General features: G+C 29.8%; 1 protein-coding gene across 1 annotated transcript in view; it reads left to right on the forward strand.

Moving 5' to 3' along the window:
* The window catches only part of LOC126748000 (lysosomal aspartic protease), a 48,196-nt gene extending 27,899 nt beyond the window's left edge, over nt 1-20,297 (forward strand). Inside the window, exons 6-8 of the mRNA XM_050457002.1 lie at nt 10,451-10,632; nt 10,736-10,917; nt 19,928-20,297. Coding sequence (XP_050312959.1) covers nt 10,451-10,632; nt 10,736-10,917; nt 19,928-20,095 — 532 coding nt within the window. The 3' untranslated portion in view covers nt 20,096-20,297. The remainder of the gene's footprint in view (nt 1-10,450; nt 10,633-10,735; nt 10,918-19,927) is intronic.
* The last annotated feature ends 955 nt before the right edge of the window (nt 20,298-21,252 follow it).

Below are 21,252 nucleotides of genomic sequence, written 5' to 3' on the forward strand. Positions count from 1 at the left end.
TCACTTTAATGAAATAGAGAATGAAAGCGCATGAAATATTAACTCAAAGAGAAAAATATGTAGTGATATGAAAAAGAAAAAAATTATTACTACTAGCATAAAAAGATAGATAGATAAAAATAAATACTACTTACAAAAAAAACACAACATAGGTATAACCATAACTTATAAATCCATAATATCCATTATTTTAAAATTAATTAAAGACAAATAAAAACACAACTAAAATACAATTGCCAATATCAAACAGTCGCATTAATATCCACTAAAAAAATCTTTTTTATACACCCAAAAATAAAAATACTAATTATTAAATTACAATGGGCAGTGTGAATAAGAATTCAGTAAAAGCTAAAACTTATATTTTCCTAGCAAATGCTTAGTTTGTAATGGATAAAAGTAAGTAGTAACTTTTACTAATTAATACAATTAGCAAAAGCTAAAGTTGTTAGCATTGTCTAAAAATGGTGGGAATAAAAGTAAACAATTACTAAGAATATTAAGGAAAAGCTTACATTTTTGCAAGTTTGTTAGACCCTGGCTTAAAAATTTAGTATTGTTAAACAGTTTGGTAGAAATGGCTGCATTTATGAATATAAGATCTGTAAAATTTTATCCCGAAAGAAAAAAGAAAGTCGTGCCGAAGAATACCACGATCTGTATAGATTTAGTGAAGAAAATGTTGAGTAGATAGCTAACCATTTTTTGGAGCCAAAAGTGGAGACTAGAGTTGGTGCATTGAGTCCAAAAAAAATGCAAATATTTTTGCAATTTCTAAGTGATCCTGGATTTCAAATAAGGATCAGAAAAGAAGGAGTTCATAGAACAACAATATGTAAAACGATATCTCACGTTTTACCAAAAATAGTTGAAAAGGCAGGAATTTGGATGAAATTTCCTACAAAAAACTCGACTGAGCAGGCAATCAACGAATGGGTACAGTTGTATAAATTTCCCTGTGCTTTTGGTGCAATTGACACTCATGTACCAATAATAACGTCATCGCTACATGGTGACAAGTATATCAATAGGAAAGGATGGTGTAGTATAAATGTGCAAGCAACTTGTGACGTAAAAGAAATTTTTACATCCGTAGATGCTCAATGGCCTGGCTCGGTGCACAACAGTCGTATTTTAAGTAGACCAAACATTTTTGGTATGATGAGAAGACGTCAACAGAACTATGGACTTATTTTAGGCGATAAAGGGTACGGCATAACGCCATTGGATGATTTACTAAATAAAAACTTTAAGTAAATACTTAAAATATCTAGCTTTCGCTAGTAAGTAAAAGCAAAATGTTATTCACTTTAATTTCAAGCAAATGCTATTAGTAAAAGACTTTAGTTAAAGAAAAAGACTTTAGTTTTTTAGTTCAAGACTTTTTGAATAATTTTCAGCAATTTCCAGATTTCTTCTGCATTGTGTTAATATTCCAGGCATTTTAAATAAAATATGGATTTTTGCCGGTACTTTGATGTCATTTTTCACTTCTTTCCTTGTTTTCAAGATTTATTGAATAATTTTCAGCAATTTCCAGATTTCTTCTGCATTGTGTTAATATTCCAGGTATTTGAAATAAAATATGGATTTTTGCCGGTACTTTGATGTCATTTTTCACTTCTTTTCTTGTTTTCAAGATTTTTTGAATAATTTTCAGCAATTTCCAGATTTCTTCTGCATTGTGTTATTATTCCAGGTATTTGAAATAAAATATGGATTTTTGCCGGTACTTTGATGTCATTTTTCACTTCTTTTCTTGTTTTCAAGATTTTTTGAATAATTTTCAGCAATTTCCAGATTTCTTCTGCATTGTGTTATTATTCCAGGCATTTTAAACAAATATGGATTTTTGCCGGTACTCTGATGTCATTTTTCACTTCTTTCCTTGTTTTCAAGATTTTTTGAATAATTTTCAGCAATTTCCAGATTTCTTCTGCATTGTGTTAATATTCCAGGCATTTTAAATAAAATATGGATTTTTGCCGGTACTTTGATGACATTTTTCACTTCTTTCCTTGATTTCAAGATTTTTTAAATAATTTTCAGCAATTTCCAGATTTCTTCTGCATTGTGTTAATATTCCAGGCATTTTAAATAAAATATTGATTTTTGCCGGTACTTTGATGTCATTTTTCACTTCTTTCCTTGTTTTCAAGATTTTTTGAATAATTTTCAGCAATTTCCAGATTTCTTCTGCATTGTGTTAATATTCCAGGCATTTTAAATAAAATATGGATTTTTGCCGGTACTTTGATGACATTTTTCACTTCTTTCCTTGATTTCAAGATTTTTTAAATAATTTTCAGCAATTTCCAGATTTCTTCTGCATTGTGTTAATATTCCAGGCATTTTAAATAAAATATTGATTTTTGCCAGTACTTTGATGTCATTTTTCACTTCTTTCCTTGTTTTCAAGATTTATTGAATAATTTTCAGCAATTTCCAGATTTCTTCTGCATTGTGTTAATATTCCAGGTATTTGAAATAAAATATGGATTTTTGCCGGTACTTTGATGTCATTTTTCACTTCTTTTCTTGTTTTCAAGATTTTTTGAATAATTTTCAGCAATTTCCAGATTTCTTCTGCATTGTGTTATTATTCCAGGCATTTTAAACAAATATGGATTTTTGCCGGTACTCTGATGTCATTTTTCACTTCTTTCCTTGTTTTCAAGATTTTTTGAATAATTTTCAGCAATTTCCAGATTTCTTCTGCATTGTGTTAATATTCCAGGCATTTTAAATAAAATATGGATTTTTGCCGGTACTTTGATGACATTTTTCACTTCTTTCCTTGATTTCAAGATTTTTTAAATAATTTTCAGCAATTTCCAGATTTCTTCTGCATTGTGTTAATATTCCAGGCATTTTAAATAAAATATTGATTTTTGCCGGTACTTTGATGTCATTTTTCACTTCTTTCCTTGTTTTCAAGATTTTTTGAATAATTTTCAGCAATTTCCAGATTTCTTCTGCATTGTGTTAATATTCCAGGCATTTTAAATAAAATATGGATTTTTGCCGGTACTTTGATGACATTTTTCACTTCTTTCCTTGATTTCAAGATTTTTTAAATAATTTTCAGCAATTTCCAGATTTCTTCTGCATTGTGTTAATATTCCAGGCATTTTAAATAAAATATTGATTTTTGCCGGTACTTTGATGTCATTTTTCACTTCTTTCCTTGTTTTCAAGATTTTTTGAATAATTTTCAGCAATTTCCAGATTTCTTCTGCATTGTGTTAATATTCCAGGCATTTGAAATAAAATATGGATTTTTGCCGGTACTTTGATGTCATTTTTCACTTCTTTCCTTGTTTTCAAGATTTATTGAATAATTTTCAGCAATTTCCAGATTTCTTCTGCATTGTGTTAATATTCCAGGTATTTGAAATAAAATATGGATTTTTGCCGGTATTTTGATGTCATTTTTCACTTCTTTTCTTGTTTTCAAGATTTATTGAATAATTTTCAGCAATTTCCAGATTTCTTCTGCATTGTGTTATTATTCCAGGTATTTGAAATAAAATATGGATTTTTGCCGGTACTTTGATGACATTTTTCACTTCTTTCCTTGATTTCAAGATTTTTTAAATAATTTTCAGCAATTTCCAGATTTCTTCTGCATTGTGTTAATATTCCAGGCATTTTAAATAAAATATTGATTTTTGCCAGTACTTTGATGTCATTTTTCACTTCTTTTCTTGTTTTCAAGATTTATTGAATAATTTTCAGCAATTTCCAGATTTCTTCTGCATTGTGTTATTATTCCAGGTATTTGAAATAAAATATGGATTTTTGCCGGTACTTTGATGACATTTTTCACTTCTTTCCTTGATTTCAAGATTTTTTAAATAATTTTCAGCAATTTCCAGATTTCTTCTGCATTGTGTTAATATTCCAGGCATTTTAAATAAAATATTGATTTTTGCCAGTACTTTGATGACATTTTTCACTTCTTTCCTTGATTTCAAGATTTTTTAAATAATTTTCAGCAATTTCCAGATTTCTTCTGCATTGTGTTAATATTCCAGGTATTTGAAATAAAATATGGATTTTTGCCGGTACTTTGATGACATTTTTCACTTCTTTCCTTGATTTCAAGATTTTTTAAATAATTTTCAGCAATTTCCAGATTTCTTCTGCATTGTGTTATTATTCCAGGTATTTGAAATAAAATATGGATTTTTGCCGGTACTTTGATGACATTTTTCACTTCTTTCCTTGATTTCAAGATTTTTTAAATAATTTTCAGCAATTTCCAGATTTCTTCTGCATTGTGTTAATATTCCAGGCATTTTAAATAAAATATTGATTTTTGCCAGTACTTTGATGTCATTTTTCACTTCTTTTCTTGTTTTCAAGATTTATTGAATAATTTTCAGCAATTTCCAGATTTCTTCTGCATTGTGTTATTATTCCAGGTATTTGAAATAAAATATGGATTTTTGCCGGTACTTTGATGACATTTTTCACTTCTTTCCTTGATTTCAAGATTTTTTAAATAATTTTCAGCAATTTCCAGATTTCTTCTGCATTGTGTTAATATTCCAGGCATTTTAAATAAAATATTGATTTTTGCCAGTACTTTGATGTCATTTTTCACTTCTTTTCTTGTTTTCAAGATTTATTGAATAATTTTCAGCAATTTCCAGATTTCTTCTGCATTGTGTTATTATTCCAGGTATTTGAAATAAAATATGGATTTTTGCCGGTACTTTGATGACATTTTTCACTTCTTTCCTTGATTTCAAGATTTTTTAAATAATTTTCAGCAATTTCCAGATTTCTTCTGCATTGTGTTAATATTCCAGGCATTTTAAATAAAATATGGATTTTTGCCGGTACTTTGATGACATTTTTCACTTCTTTCCTTGATTTCAAGATTTTTTAAATAATTTTCAGCAATTTCCAGATTTCTTCTGCATTGTGTTAATATTCCAGGCATTTTAAATAAAATATTGATTTTTGCCGGTACTTTGATGTCATTTTTCACTTCTTTCCTTGTTTTCAAGATTTTTTGAATAATTTTCAGCAATTTCCAGATTTCTTCTGCATTGTGTTAATATTCCAGGCATTTGAAATAAAATATGGATTTTTGCCGGTACTTTGATGTCATTTTTCACTTCTTTCCTTGTTTTCAAGATTTATTGAATAATTTTCAGCAATTTCCAGATTTCTTCTGCATTGTGTTAATATTCCAGGTATTTGAAATAAAATATGGATTTTTGCCGGTATTTTGATGTCATTTTTCACTTCTTTTCTTGTTTTCAAGATTTATTGAATAATTTTCAGCAATTTCCAGATTTCTTCTGCATTGTGTTATTATTCCAGGTATTTGAAATAAAATATGGATTTTTGCCGGTACTTTGATGACATTTTTCACTTCTTTCCTTGATTTCAAGATTTTTTAAATAATTTTCAGCAATTTCCAGATTTCTTCTGCATTGTGTTAATATTCCAGGCATTTTAAATAAAATATTGATTTTTGCCAGTACTTTGATGTCATTTTTCACTTCTTTTCTTGTTTTCAAGATTTATTGAATAATTTTCAGCAATTTCCAGATTTCTTCTGCATTGTGTTATTATTCCAGGTATTTGAAATAAAATATGGATTTTTGCCGGTACTTTGATGACATTTTTCACTTCTTTCCTTGATTTCAAGATTTTTTAAATAATTTTCAGCAATTTCCAGATTTCTTCTGCATTGTGTTAATATTCCAGGCATTTTAAATAAAATATTGATTTTTGCCAGTACTTTGATGTCATTTTTCACTTCTTTCCTTGTTTTCAAGATTTATTGAATAATTTTCAGCAATTTCCAGATTTCTTCTGCATTGTGTTAATATTCCAGGTATTTGAAATAAAATATGGATTTTTGCCGGTACTTTGATGTCATTTTTCACTTCTTTTCTTGTTTTCAAGATTTTTTGAATAATTTTCAGCAATTTCCAGATTTCTTCTGCATTGTGTTATTATTCCAGGCATTTTAAACAAATATGGATTTTTGCCGGTACTCTGATGTCATTTTTCACTTCTTTCCTTGTTTTCAAGATTTTTTGAATAATTTTCAGCAATTTCCAGATTTCTTCTGCATTGTGTTAATATTCCAGGCATTTTAAATAAAATATGGATTTTTGCCGGTACTTTGATGACATTTTTCACTTCTTTCCTTGATTTCAAGATTTTTTAAATAATTTTCAGCAATTTCCAGATTTCTTCTGCATTGTGTTAATATTCCAGGCATTTTAAATAAAATATTGATTTTTGCCGGTACTTTGATGTCATTTTTCACTTCTTTCCTTGTTTTCAAGATTTTTTGAATAATTTTCAGCAATTTCCAGATTTTTTCTGCATTGTGTTAATATTCCAGGCATTTGAAATAAAATATGGATTTTTGCCGGTACTTTGATGTCATTTTTCACTTCTTTCCTTGTTTTCAAGATTTATTGAATAATTTTCAGCAATTTCCAGATTTCTTCTGCATTGTGTTAATATTCCAGGTATTTGAAATAAAATATGGATTTTTGCCGGTACTTTGATGTCATTTTTCACTTCTTTTCTTGTTTTCAAGATTTTTTGAATAATTTTCAGCAATTTCCAGATTTCTTCTGCATTGTGTTATTATTCCAGGCATTTTAAACAAATATGGATTTTTGCCGGTACTCTGATGTCATTTTTCACTTCTTTCCTTGTTTTCAAGATTTTTTGAATAATTTTCAGCAATTTCCAGATTTCTTCTGCATTGTGTTAATATTCCAGGCATTTTAAATAAAATATGGATTTTTGCCGGTACTTTGATGACATTTTTCACTTCTTTCCTTGATTTCAAGATTTTTTAAATAATTTTCAGCAATTTCCAGATTTCTTCTGCATTGTGTTAATATTCCAGGAATTTTAAATAAAATATTGATTTTTGCCAGTACTTTGATGTCATTTTTCACTTCTTTCCTTGTTTTCAAGATTTATTGAATAATTTTCAGCAATTTCCAGATTTCTTCTGCATTGTGTTAATATTCCAGGCATTTGAAATAAAATATGGATTTTTGCCGGTACTTTGATGTCATTTTTCACTTCTTTCCTTGTTTTCAAGATTTATTGAATAATTTTCAGCAATTTCCAGATTTCTTCTGCATTGTGTTAATATTCCAGGCATTTGAAATAAAATATGGATTTTTGCCAGTACTTTGATGTCATTTTTCACTTCTTTCCTTGTTTTCAAGATTTATTGAATAATTTTCAGCAATTTCCAGATTTCTTCTGCATTGTGTTAATATTCCAGGTATTTGAAATAAAATATGGATTTTTGCCGGTATTTTGATGTCATTTTTCACTTCTTTCCTTGTTTTCAAGATTTTTTGAATAATTTTCAGCAATTTCCAGATTTCTTCTGCATTGTGTTAATATTCCAGGTATTTGAAATAAAAATATGGATATTTGCCGGTACTTTGATGTCACTTTTCACTTCTTTCCTTGTTTTCAAGATTTTTTGAATAATTTTCAGCAATTTCCAGATTTCTTCTGCATTGTGTTAATATTCCAGGCATTTGAAATAAAATATGGATTTTTGCCGGTACTTTGATGTCATTTTTCACTTCTTTCCTTGTTTTCAAGATTTATTGAATAATTTTCAGCAATTTCCAGATTTCTTCTGCATTGTGTTAATATTCCAGGTATTTGAAATAAAATATGGATTTTTGCCGGTACTCTGATGTAATTTTTCACTTCTTTCCTTGTTTTCAAGATTTTTTGAATAATTTTCAGCAATTTCCAGATTTCTTCTGCATTGTGTTAATATTCCAGGCATTTTAAATAAAATATTGATTTTTGCCAGTACTCTGATGTAATTTTTCACTTCTTTCCTTGTTTTCAAGATTTTTTGAATAATTTTCAGCAATTTCCAGATTTCTTCTGCATTGTGTTAATATTCCAGGTATTTGAAATAAAATATGGATTTTTGCCGGTATTTTGATGTCATTTTTCACTTCTTTCCTTGTTTTCAAGATTTTTTGAATAATTTTCAGCAATTTCCAGATTTCTTCTGCATTGTGTTAATATTCCAGGTATTTGAAATAAAAATATGGATATTTGCCGGTACTTTGATGTCACTTTTCACTTCTTTCCTTGTTTTCAAGATTTTTTGAATAATTTTCAGCAATTTCCAGATTTCTTCTGCATTGTGTTAATATTCCAGGCATTTGAAATAAAATATGGATTTTTGCCGGTACTTTGATGTCATTTTTCACTTCTTTCCTTGTTTTCAAGATTTATTGAATAATTTTCAGCAATTTCCAGATTTCTTCTGCATTGTGTTAATATTCCAGGCATTTGAAATAAAATATGGATTTTTGCCAGTACTTTGATGTCATTTTTCACTTCTTTCCTTGTTTTCAAGATTTATTGAATAATTTTCAGCAATTTCCAGATTTCTTCTGCATTGTGTTAATATTCCAGGCATTTGAAATAAAATATGGATTTTTGCCGGTACTTTGATGTCATTTTTCACTTCTTTCCTTGTTTTCAAGATTTATTGAATAATTTTCAGCAATTTCCAGATTTCTTCTGCATTGTGTTAATATTCCAGGTATTTGAAATAAAATATGGATTTTTGCCGGTACTCTGATGTAATTTTTCACTTCTTTCCTTGTTTTCAAGATTTTTTGAATAATTTTCAGCAATTTCCAGATTTCTTCTGCATTGTGTTAATATTCCAGGTATTTGAAATAAAATATGGATTTTTGCCGGTATTTTGATGTCATTTTTCACTTCTTTCCTTGTTTTCAAGATTTTTTGAATAATTTTCAGCAATTTCCAGATTTCTTCTGCATTGTGTTAATATTCCAGGTATTTGAAATAAAAATATGGATATTTGCCGGTACTTTGATGTCACTTTTCACTTCTTTCCTTGTTTTCAAGATTTTTTGAATAATTTTCAGCAATTTCCAGATTTCTTCTACATTGTGTTAATATTCCAGGCATTTTAAATAAAATATGGATTTTTGCCGGTACTTTGATGTCATTTTTCACTTCTTTCCTTGTTTTCAAGATTTATTGAATAATTTTCAGCAATTTCCAGATTTCTTCTGCATTGTGTTAATATTCCAGGTATTTTAAATAAAATATGGATTTTTGCCGATACTTTGATGCCTTTTTTTACTTCTTTCCTTGATTTCAAGATTTATTGAATAATTTTCAGCAATTTCCAGATTTCTTCTGCATTGTGTTAATATTCCAGGCATTTTAAATAAAATATGGATTTTTGCCGGTACTTTGATGTCATTTTTCACTTCTTTCCTTGTTTTCAAGATTTTTTGAATAATTTTCAGCAATTTCCAGATTTCTTCTGCATTGTGTTAATATTCCAGGCATTTGAAATAAAATATGGATTTTTGCCGGTACTTTGATGTCATTTTTCACTTCTTTCCTTGTTTTCAAGATTTTTTGAATAATTTTCAGCAATTTCCAGATTTCTTCTGCATTGTGTTAATATTCCAGGCATTTGAAATAAAATATGGATTTTTGCCGGTACTTTGATGTAATTTTTCACTTCTTTCCTTGTTTTCAAGATTTTTTGAATAATTTTCAGCAATTTTCAGATTTCTTCTGCATTGTGTTAATATTCCAGGCATTTTAAATAAAATATGGATTTTTGCCGGTACTTTGATGTCATTTTTCACTTCTTTCCTTGTATTCAAGATTATTGAATATTTTTCAGCAATTTCCAGATTTTTATGCATTGTGTTAATATTCCAGGCGTTTGGAATAAAATATCGTTTTATTCCAGGATTTCGGACTTTTTTTTCACGTCTTTCGAGAATTTGAAATAATTTTCCTTTTAATTTTAGCTTTTTGTGGTTTTGGTAATTTTGTTTTTTTAATTTGAAATTTTTGGAATGTTTTTTTAATTTTCTAAATTTATCTAGTTTATTTATCTATTATTCCATGTAGTTGGAATAAGGCTTCCTTTTATTCCAGGATTTTGAAGTCATTTTTCACATCTTTCACGGAAATGACATCAAATGTTTAGAAAACATAAAAAATGACCAATAAAAATGACTAAAAGGATAAATAAAAATGCCCGGGCAAATATTTATAAAAATCGAATTTTGAATTAACGGAACTCTTAACGTACATTCTTATTACCAGTTTTTAAGGTCCAATTTTGATAACCTATATAATTCCTTTACAAAATTACTATACAGTCTGGTTTTATCAAGATGGTGGACAAGTTTCAAATGATCTTACAGCAAGATTTGGTGACAGGTGGATTGGAAACAATGATCCTCTCAGATGACCGGCAAGGTCTCCTGATTTAAACGCTTTAGATACATTCTTATGCTATTGTTAAGCCCAAAAATTCTCAACTTTGCCCCAATTTAACCATCGTCGTATCTCTTGAAACAACCTGTATATAAAGTAATATTATAGTTAAATCGTATTTTTATAGAAATCCTGATGGTAAGGCAGGTGGTGAACTAATTCTGGGAGGGTCCGACCCTAATTACTACACGGGCGATTTTACATATTTACCGGTAGATCGTGAAGCTTACTGGCAGTTTAAGATGGACGGCGTTAAAATCGGAGGAAAGTCCTTCTGTAAAGGTGGTTGTGAGGCAATAGCTGATACAGGTAGGACTTCAATTTGTTCTCCTTTCCCTTTAGTTTTACCTTAATTAAACTATTTATTTTTATCATGTAAAGAAATTAAAATAGATTGAGAGATATTTGTTAGGTACTAGTTTAATTGCCGGCCCAATGGCGGATATTAAAGGGATAAATGAGGCGATCGGAGCGACACCGATCATTGGTGGAGAGTACACAGTAGATTGCACCTTGATCCCTAAACTACCCACTATCGATTTCGTTCTCGGAGGGAAAACCTTTACTTTGGAAGGAAAGGATTACGTTTTAAGGGTAAGTTATTAAGGTGGTTTTACATCTCAATTGATAGTAATTTGGTAATGGTCAGAATTATGAACAGTCTTGCAGACTTTTTTGATATTATCAGCTAATCTGAATAAAAAGTAAATACTTCCAAAAAATATGCATTAGGTTTTTCTTTCTCATAGTTTACATAAAGATAAACTTTATAAAATAAACTAAAATAAAAATAAAAGGCCGATCTGTGGGAGCAGTAGTATAATGCATGGATTTCCTTTAATTTTTCAATAGAGTTGGAGTAAACGTATTCATTTTATTAATGTACTTATATCTTTACTTACATAATTACTCGCGTTGGTGTATTCTGTACACCACGACAAACTTCTCGGGATATTCGACCTTCTACTTAGGCGATCAAAACCGTATTGGCACTGCATTTGGAAGACACATCGAGCCACAGATTTAACTAGCTACGCTCCAGATAAACACTCGCATAGGCAGCAACGTCACCAGAAATGTCGCCCGACTTTTCAAGCCGGTTGACCAACAGCACGTTTTGTTGCGCTCTGTTGCCAAATGTAATAAGACCATAAATTTATTAGGGCGTACGGCGTGGTACGCGGTAAGGGGTTGCGGTGAGCCTCTTGTATCGTCGGCGTCCTATTATTTTTTTTATTGACTATTATTGGCACATGGGCATCATTTTTTTTTAGGTCACACACACCTTATGTTTTCATTTGTTTTTGTTCATTCGTCGCTTGCATGTTGAGTCGATGCGTTGATCGGCTTTTAATCCAGTAATACTTCATTTAAATTGATGTTGACTATTATTTTGTAAATTGCAGTGTTACTTTTTGTTTTGTGGCTTTACTTTTGATTTTTTAATCCGAACATGATGAATTTGGATCACAAAAAACGTCCAGGGGGTAGCAAATGCGAATATTTTAATTGTTCTAATTCGCGTAGAAACTCTACGGTCAGGATGTTTAGGTTTCTCAGTAAAGATCCAAATATTTGTAATCAATGGATAATAAATTCTGGTAATGGGCTTGTTGCCGACTTTTTTTTTTCGCAATTTTTTTCATAGAATTCAACAACACTTAACATCCTAAATAAACTGTAAAAATTTCAGCTTTCTATGTATATTCAATCTTTAGATATTCGACGTTAAATATTGAATATCCGTAAAAGCCGCTCCCTCCATTTTTGACGTCACGCCGCAGCAGCTCTCTGCGGGCGGCCGACCCCGAACGCATTTGAGTCGGACATTTCAGTGTTTTTGATGTTATTATTTGTTATTATCTAGTTCGCCGCTATAAAAAAGGGTCTATTTTGTTTGATGCCTGCATGTAATAAAACACTATTATTATTAGTTAAACTATTGTTTTGATTAGTGGAGTTTTGTGCAATGTTTTCAGTCGAAAGAGGCTTCATAAAGGCAGATTCTGGGAATTTGCCAGAAGTAGATATGTTCATGGTGCTGGATTATTTTAATAAAAATAAAGACTTTATAAGTTCAGAAATGCGTGGAATAAAATTGATAAGGTAAGTAGTCAAGTTATAGGTATAATATACCACTATAGTAATAGGTAAAAATAATAGAGTAAAGAGTGATAGGTACCGGGCGTCTCATTCTAAGTAAGATAACAAAATAACTTGGAAAGTTTGGCGCTGGCGACTATACTGCGCTTTTTTCACATAAATACTAGTATTAATGTGAAAAAAGAGTGGGTTGCTCGATATATGAAAAAAAAAAAATGGCACAAAGCGCCCCACGCTTTTTTCACCTTAATACTAGTATTTTCCGTTTATTATTGTTTTCAGCTTATATTAAAAATTATTTTTTACTTTTTAGTTTGATATGCTCTAAAAGCGTGTTTTTTTAAACTATATTTATTTATTGTTATTATTATAATTATTTCTTTTTGGATAATTTATTAAATTGCTATCTACGTATTTAAAATAATTTATTTTGTAATAAGTGTATTGGGTTAGGTAGATTAGCTTTGGCTAGACTTCGCCTATGTACATTTTTGGTACTAATAAAGACAATAATATTTATTTATTTATTTATTTAAAATAAATCTTCCGATTTGATAGGAAAACCATTAATTTCAGGTCTGGTAGAAAAGACTATGGTGATAATGCCATTGGATATGTACAAGTCAAACAGCAAGGAGTACTTTGTGAACTAAAAGCTAAAATTACGCCAGAACATAAAATAAAGTCAAAAAATTACGACGTGTTCTGTGTTATTAACACTAATGAAAAAGAAGTAATGGAAGCACAATGTCAGGGCTGTGCAGCGTCAGAAGAAGGATGTAAACATGAAGTAGCATTTTTGATGTGGTTGCATCGACGTAGTGAAGAACCTTCTCCAACAGAATCTGATCTGACCTTTCATCATCTGATTTTGGAAAAGAAATTAAAGCGGTGTATAATGATTCGGTACTACAAGAATATATATATACAGCTAAAAGGCAGAAAATTAAAAAAAATACCTTAATGCGATATGAAAACATTGATAAATATTCGGATCTTTCAATCCATAGCTTATCAATTTCATACAAAAATTCATTACAAGCAGAAATAAGCTCAACATGCTTTGTTGAATTTATTAAAACAAAAATGAAAAATCAGTTAATTTTAGATGTAGAAAAAGATACTAGAAAACAGAGTGAGAGCAATATTTGGCAGGAAATGAGATATGGGCGAATTACTGCATCAAAGGCTTATGCTGTGACCAGATGTCGAGTTTTAGATGGATGTTTAGTCGAAAGCATTTTAGGGGCAAAACTTTTTCAAACAAAAGCAATGAAGAGGGGATTAAATCTGGAAAGTGACATTTTAAAAGTATTGGAAAACCGAATGGGGCAAAAATTCTCGAAAGCAGGTATATTTCTTTCTCAAGAAAATCCTCTAATAGGTGCCTCTCCTGATGCTATAAATAGTACATCTGTAGTTGAAATTAAAAGTCCAACAACCGAAAAATCATGTTTAAATTACATAGATTCCGACGGAAATATTAAGAAAAAATACTTGTATCAAATTCAGATACAAATGTATCTTAGTAATAGAGCGCATGGAATTTTTGTCATCTCACATCCCGATTTTGAAAAATCAAAAAAAATTACAATTAAACATTGTGATTTTGATGAAAAACTTGTGAAATCTGTAATAAAACAACTGAATAAATTTTGGTTGGAAAACATTTTTAATAAAATAATGTAAAATATTACTCTGTGTACTTATTTCACTAAATAATCTTGTAAATTAATAATTCCACAAACTATTTGCACTATTAAATCTAAATATTTAACTAAACTTAAATGAACACTAGCATGAGGTTAAAGAATGGAAAATTCCCTTATTCGAGAAATCACTCGTTCAACATGTATTCTTAAGCTTGCAATTCTTTTTGATTCTGTAACTTCATTCTTCGAACTTTTTTGACTTGATGAAACAGATGGTGGTCTAACCAGTTGATTATTATTGGCTAAAAGTTGATTTTCGAGATGCTTAAACCCTCTGTCGGCCATTACTTGAGCCCCTGGATCTAATTTTGCCAAAAAAGTTGATTCTTCAACTATCATTTTATCAGTAGTTCTACCACCAAAGCCACTAGAAATGTAAGAAATAAAACCATTTGGTGTACATGCTATTAAATATTTCATAGTGTTACAACCTTTATATTCTGACCATGAAAGAGACTGTAGTATTGGGTTGCTTGGTTTTTGTATCGATATTTTAAAACAGTCAATAATACATTGAACATTTTTATATCTATGCCTAAAGGGAATAGGAAGTTTTTCTTGGACATCATTTAATGATTTAAATTGCACAAATGAATAAAGGTAACCTGCTAATAAAGGTATAGTTTTTTTGAATAATATTACATACCCTAGCAACTTGTATGCCAAAATCGTCAGCTAATATTCTATAGGATAAATTTAGTTTTATCTTTTTGAAAGTTAAAAAAATATCTAATCTATCTAATTTACATTTTTGCGCTAGAATATTTACAATAAACAATGAATGGCTAGGAATACCTATATAAAGTTTTGGATTTCTTTCTATTAAAAACGTAGATCTTTTTCGTATTTCTTCTGAAAAGTCCATATTCTCCATATATTGCGTATTGTCAGAATCCGACATACTTAGCTGTGACAAGCTAAATGTGGACGTAGTGGAAATAGAGATAGAATTATTTTTTTCAGCAAACCGCATTATCTTCGAATCATTTTGCTTAAATGCACATTTTCTTTTTTTCTTCTCTTTTTCCACTGGCACCAAATCATCTGGCATACATTGAATTCCCTTGCTGCGACTTTCTACCTTAAATAAAACTTGAATGCCTACATCTTTTTGTTTCGGTTCTGTTTCGCTTGTCACGTTATCTTCTTGCTCAAGTAGTAAACTATGAATCAAATACCAATATAGTTTATAGTTTTTTTGTCACTCATGGTACACCAGAAATTAAATTAAAAAAAGTTACAGAACAGAAAACACCACACGAATACTCGCAACAGACTAAACAAACACGTTTTTTAATTCGATTTCCACTGTTTCTGGCCGTCTCCCGATACCGCGGCGCGGTCGCACCGTCTCGTCTGCTGCATCGTGACGTCACCCGAAGCTCCGCCCCGTTTTCGCGTGGAGCAACTTTGTTAATTTTTTTAAGGGGTTAAAAGTAGGAATAAAAATCTAAAAATTTGGGAATTTACTTTATAGGTGTTTTTCTTTCGATTTGTAAAATAAAAAAAAAATCGAGAACGGGCCCATTAGATTTTTTTAGTTTTAGTTGTGTATAAAATATTGTCGAAGCACTTTTTTATTTTAAATAAGTTGATGTTATTAATTTTTACACAGAGCGTTTCATAAAAGTGGATATATCAGAAAAATATTTATATTTTTAATTATGACATCATGTTTACCTATGTAATTTGAGTCGCTTACGATACAGAGTGTTTCATAATATTTTTGTAAAGAGGATTTTAAGGGCTTAGCTAAGATGTAAAGAATAATCTCTACTTGTTAAGTTGTTATGGAACAATTTTATTTTTGGGTAGGTATGAACTTTACGAAATACGCTGCGTATTGTAAGCGGCTCAAATCAGAAATACGATGTTATTATATGGATAAAAAAAAGAGCTTTTTGAGAATATAAAAAATAATAATAGGTGTTAATGAGAGAATTTAAGTAAATATATTTTTTATGAAACGCTTTTTGTTAAAGGTTTTTACACTAAAATAAAGAAATACAATACTTACACAGTGTGTCCGAAATTGGTGATACATGCATATTGCTATCTTGAAAACCATTAGAGATAGAAAAATGGTTAAATATATAGGGAAAGTTTTTAAAAATTTTGTTTGAAATTTAGTCCCGTTTAGTGTAGAATTTTATCTTTTTTGATATTTGAGATATTTTGAAAAAACAAAATTCATCCATTTCGAAAATGTAATTTCTTTACTTTTTAAAATATTTAAAATTTGTGAAAACTATTTTGGAGCAACTTTTTAAGTAGAAAACATCTGCGTAGTCAAATTTTAGTTACAACGTTTCGGTTCAATGAAAAATAAGCAGTTTTACCACATTACCATACTAGTAAGGAATTTAAAAAGATAAAATATCGCGAATTTTTAGGAACAAAAATTAAAAATAAAATGATGAGTGTTATGAGCACAACATATTTTTATTAAAAAAGCTCGTTCACACCAACCTTTACAAGTTTTGTAAGTGGTATCGCAAAAGATCTGTAAAACCTAAACAAAAAATTAAAAACTTGAAACATAAATGAAACAATAAACAAAATTTTGATTTTTAAACTACAAATCAATAATATTATACATATATTAATGAGACTTCTTTTCGAAAAAATCTTTTATAAAATACCCTAATTTAATCAAACCATATCAGCATAACTCAATAAAAATAGTCCAATAACTCAATAATATGTCATTTGAAAAAATTTAAAAAATTGTGATGATAATCCAAAAAAAAACGAAATTTTGAAAGATTTAAGTATGTATATAAAATTTTTTTCTAAGCTTATTTTTGCTCCAATTTTATAATAATTCACACTTTTGCATTGCCACTTTTTCCGTGTTACATGGTGGTATTTTTAGATTTTCAATATGACTTTGGTCGACCATCATTAACTTTGTTTTTTCTTATGCGCGCTATTTTGGATTTTTGCGTTTTTAAAAAGTACTTTTTAATACATTTTCATTGATGTATCGTACCTGCATATCAGACTGATGACACCAAGTACCCAAATCGCATATTCAATAATATGTAAGTGTGATACATTAATAAAAAGTAGGTATGTACTTTTTAAAAATTCAAAAATCCAATATGGCGTCCCTACGAAAAAACAAAGTTGATGATGGTCAGCAAAAGACGAAACGTCGTATTGAAAATCTAAAAATACCACCATGTAGGACGGAAAAAAGGGGCAATGCAAAACTGTAAATTATTTTAAAATCGAATAAAAATAGGCTCAGAAAAAAATAAATTGATTTTTCAAAGATCCGGTTTTTTTCGATTATCCTCACAATCGTTCTAATTTTTAAAAAAATTTAAATGGCATGTTATTGAGCTAAAAATTGCGTAACTTTTTCCCCGATTTTGTCTCTCTCTCTGTCTCTTTTTCCCTCCGTTTAGAAAGTTCTCCTTTGGTGAATAGTGAGCAATGTCCAATGGTGAGCATGTCTGATGCCCTACACTCAATTTACTTTCTAACGTATCAAAAATGTAATGCAAAATTTTTCTACAACAAAAGTTTTATTGTTTCCTATACAGCGTGTCTCACAACAACATTAACAGCGTAGAACTTGGACATTTTTGAAGAAAAAAAACCCAAAATGCGTTTTTTATGGGAGATAATGCTATTTCTAAAAATGTATTCAAAACTACCACTGCGTATTTCACCCCCGAGAAACTACTACTATTTTTTATTTCAAATGGCACCCTCAATTTTTTTTTAAATATTTTGACAGCATTTTTCTTTCGAGTACAATTAAAAAAAAATTCATTAAATAAATGAAGGAAAAAGCACATTTTCATTATATTTTTGAATTAAATTTTTATTTATTTGGGCACTTATTTGATAATAATTAAAAATAAAAGGAAATAAATAAAAATTTTATTAAAAAATAAATGTAAATGTATTTTTTCTTCATTTTTTTAATGAGAAAAAAATTTTCCACTGTAGTACCTATTCAAACTGAAAAACGCTATTAAAATATAAAAAAAAAATTGAGGGAGCCAGTTGAAAAAAAAAGTTACAGGTAGTCTCTCGAGGTGAAATATGCAGAGGTAGTTTTGAATATATTTTTAGAAAGAGTAGCATTGCCTCCCATAAAAAACGCATTTTTAGATTTTTTTTATCTACAAGATAGGCTGAAGTTCTACGCTGTTAACGTCGTCGTGAGACACCCTGTATACATCGACTAAGTAAATACTTATTGGGAAAATCTGCAAAGTCAAAATATACGGTTTTAATATTTATTTTTTTTATATACATATTTACCTTTTCCTCCAAAGCTTAGAGAGAAGAAAATTTTAAAAGCTGTGTTCTCCTGAAGGTACCTAGTCTCTCTCAAGGCTCATAATTAAAATAAATAAGGTAAATATGTACAATGTACAGGGTCTTCCAACGAAGAGGAAAAATGGTATTTTTTTGATTTCTCTTGTATTTACAAAAAAATGTAAATACTAAATCGATGTGTTTTAGCTCAGATAATTTGAAAAGCGTAACAAAAAAACAATTGCAAAAAAAGGCTTACGCCATAAGTGATGCTTTTTTTTAAATGGAACACCCTATATATTATTACATTTTTATATTCCTTATAAAATTCCAAAAACTTTGATATAGATGACACATGCCATACTTTTATTCAACTGTTTTAAAGATGACCTACAGATTATTTTATTAAAAATAAGAAAAACAAATTGCACTTCCTTATCTTAACTCTTTAATACCTATCTTCTCACATAAATGTCAAATAAAACTTATTAAAAAAAAATGGTTAAAAATTTTTAAAATTGGACAAAAATTTTGAACAAAAAGTCTTTTGTTTCTCATGCAATTGGTTTTTTGTTACGCTTTTCGAATTCTCCGAGCTAAAATACATCGATTAGCTATTTTGATTTTTTTGAGAAATACCTACTGGGGGCAGGGGGAATCAAATCAAATTTTTATTTTCGAATTTATCGTTTAAAAATCTTTAATTACCTTTAATATACCATAAACCTTACATTATTATAGTTTAAATATTTCGGATATATACTTTATTGTTTATATAAAAAAAACTTTTATGATTTATAATTTTTTTATTGATTATACAGTAAAGAAGCAAAAAAATAAAAGAACAGCTTTTTCGCTCGTTTTTATACTTTTCATTTTTTTTTATATTTGTTGCAAAATATAAAACTATCGAATAAAAAAAAATCGCAAAAAAAATTTTCAAGTAAAACAAACCTCTTTAAAAATTCGTCAATTAATATTGTCACAGTACCTACTTAGTCAATAAAATTAACCCCGTCGCGTCGGCGTCGCATCGAGGAAAAAAAAGTGCGTCAGTGGCCGACGAAAGCGATGCTACGATGCGATGATTGAAGCGAAGACCCGGAAGCATACCTACCGACAAAAATTAAAATTTGCAACGCAGGGCCACAATCGGAGCGAAATATCCGTTTTCGGCTGAATCGCGAGCAAGCGGCTGCTTTCTCAGTGGGGAAAAATGAAATACATTGGAGTGGTTATCTGGAGCGTAGCTAGTTAAATCTGTGCTTCTACTTAGGCGATCAAAACCGTATTGGCACTGCATTTGAAAGACACATCGAGCGAAACATAGCTAGCTCGGTGACGCCGAAAAAATGGAATCGGTAGCGGTTGGCGCCAATTTGGTGTATGTTTTACACCAGTGCGAGCAGTTAAAGGTTAAATAAGTGCCTTGGATTTAGTAGATAGGTTTACAAATTAATACGTAGTCAATTAATCAAGAAATTATTTAAAAGTTGAGGGTTTCTTTCTAGGTGAGTCAAATGGGTAAAACGATCTGCCTCTCTGGATTTATGGGGATCGACATCCCGCCACCAAACGGTCCACTGTGGATCTTGGGGGACGTTTTCATCGGCAAATATTACACCGAATTCGACGCAGGGAATAACCGGGTCGGTTTTGCTCTTACTAAGCAAAATTAGTCACTAATTATAGTTAAGTGCTTGCCTTCTTAATTAATTAATCAAACTTCTAGTTTAAGGGCAATCGTGCTGTCAAGACTATTAGTTCGAATATAATCGCTTAGAGTGTAGTTATATAAATAAATATTTTATCATTTATTTAACCTAACTTAATGTTTGTGATAAATAATTTACGAGTATCGAAATAAAGCCATTAAACAATTTCGGAAGGCCATATTTTAATATTGTGTCATTATGACGGATTAAACTTAATATACTGAAATTACACTGTTTTTATCCCCTAGTGCTTTTGGTGCAATTATCTGGGGGGTTCTAGGTCATACTTGCTATTTTATTAAACAAAATGCTCATAATGAATTCCATTTTTTAAAAATTTAGGACAGTTTGCACATTGTGTTTTGTCGAAGATCGTCAAGGGAATTTGATAGTGATTGAAACACAACGGTCAAGTGACCCTAGAGAAAAAATCGAGGGCTGTTAGATCTGGGGATCACGGCGGTCATTCTATCGAACCTCTTATCCCAATCCACCGATCTGGAGGTGTATCGCTTGAATATTGTCTTGCTATATTAAATATTCCTTTAGGTTCCCATTTTTATTAATATCCAACTGATTTTCTACTTGTTCACTATATTTTACATGTAAAATGCTTCTAATTTATTAGCGATATATGACGGTCTGAGATACATATTAAAAAACGTTTATTAAAGAAAAAGTGCATTTGAGTATTGTCATATCTATCGATAGATGGATATAAGTTTGTGTGCATTGGTAAGTGAAATTTCAAATAAATTATTGCACACACTTATTTTTAAGGTTATAGCAGGGTAAGTATACGAATATAGAATTGGATTATTGACCTTTGAATTACGGCCCCTTGTAGTTAAATTTCGAATGCAATTCAGCTTCTAATAGAGGAAATTCAATCCTTAACCCTCCACCCACCCCAAACAGTTGCTCAGTAAGAAATTCCTTTGAAGAATAACTGTTTTTCGTTCACAATATCCAATGTAATAACGCTGTTTTTACACTAAATATTCATATATAAAATTAGATGGAATTTAAATAAACAGTGTTATCAAATTAAATATTGCATATATTTTTTCTGCAGAAACATTGTTTTTCATTAAAACAACCGTGAATCCCCCCACCCACCC

Source organism: Anthonomus grandis, chromosome 20, assembly GCF_022605725.1.
Source record: "Anthonomus grandis grandis chromosome 20, icAntGran1.3, whole genome shotgun sequence".
Taxonomy (NCBI): Eukaryota; Metazoa; Arthropoda; class Insecta; order Coleoptera; family Curculionidae; genus Anthonomus; species Anthonomus grandis.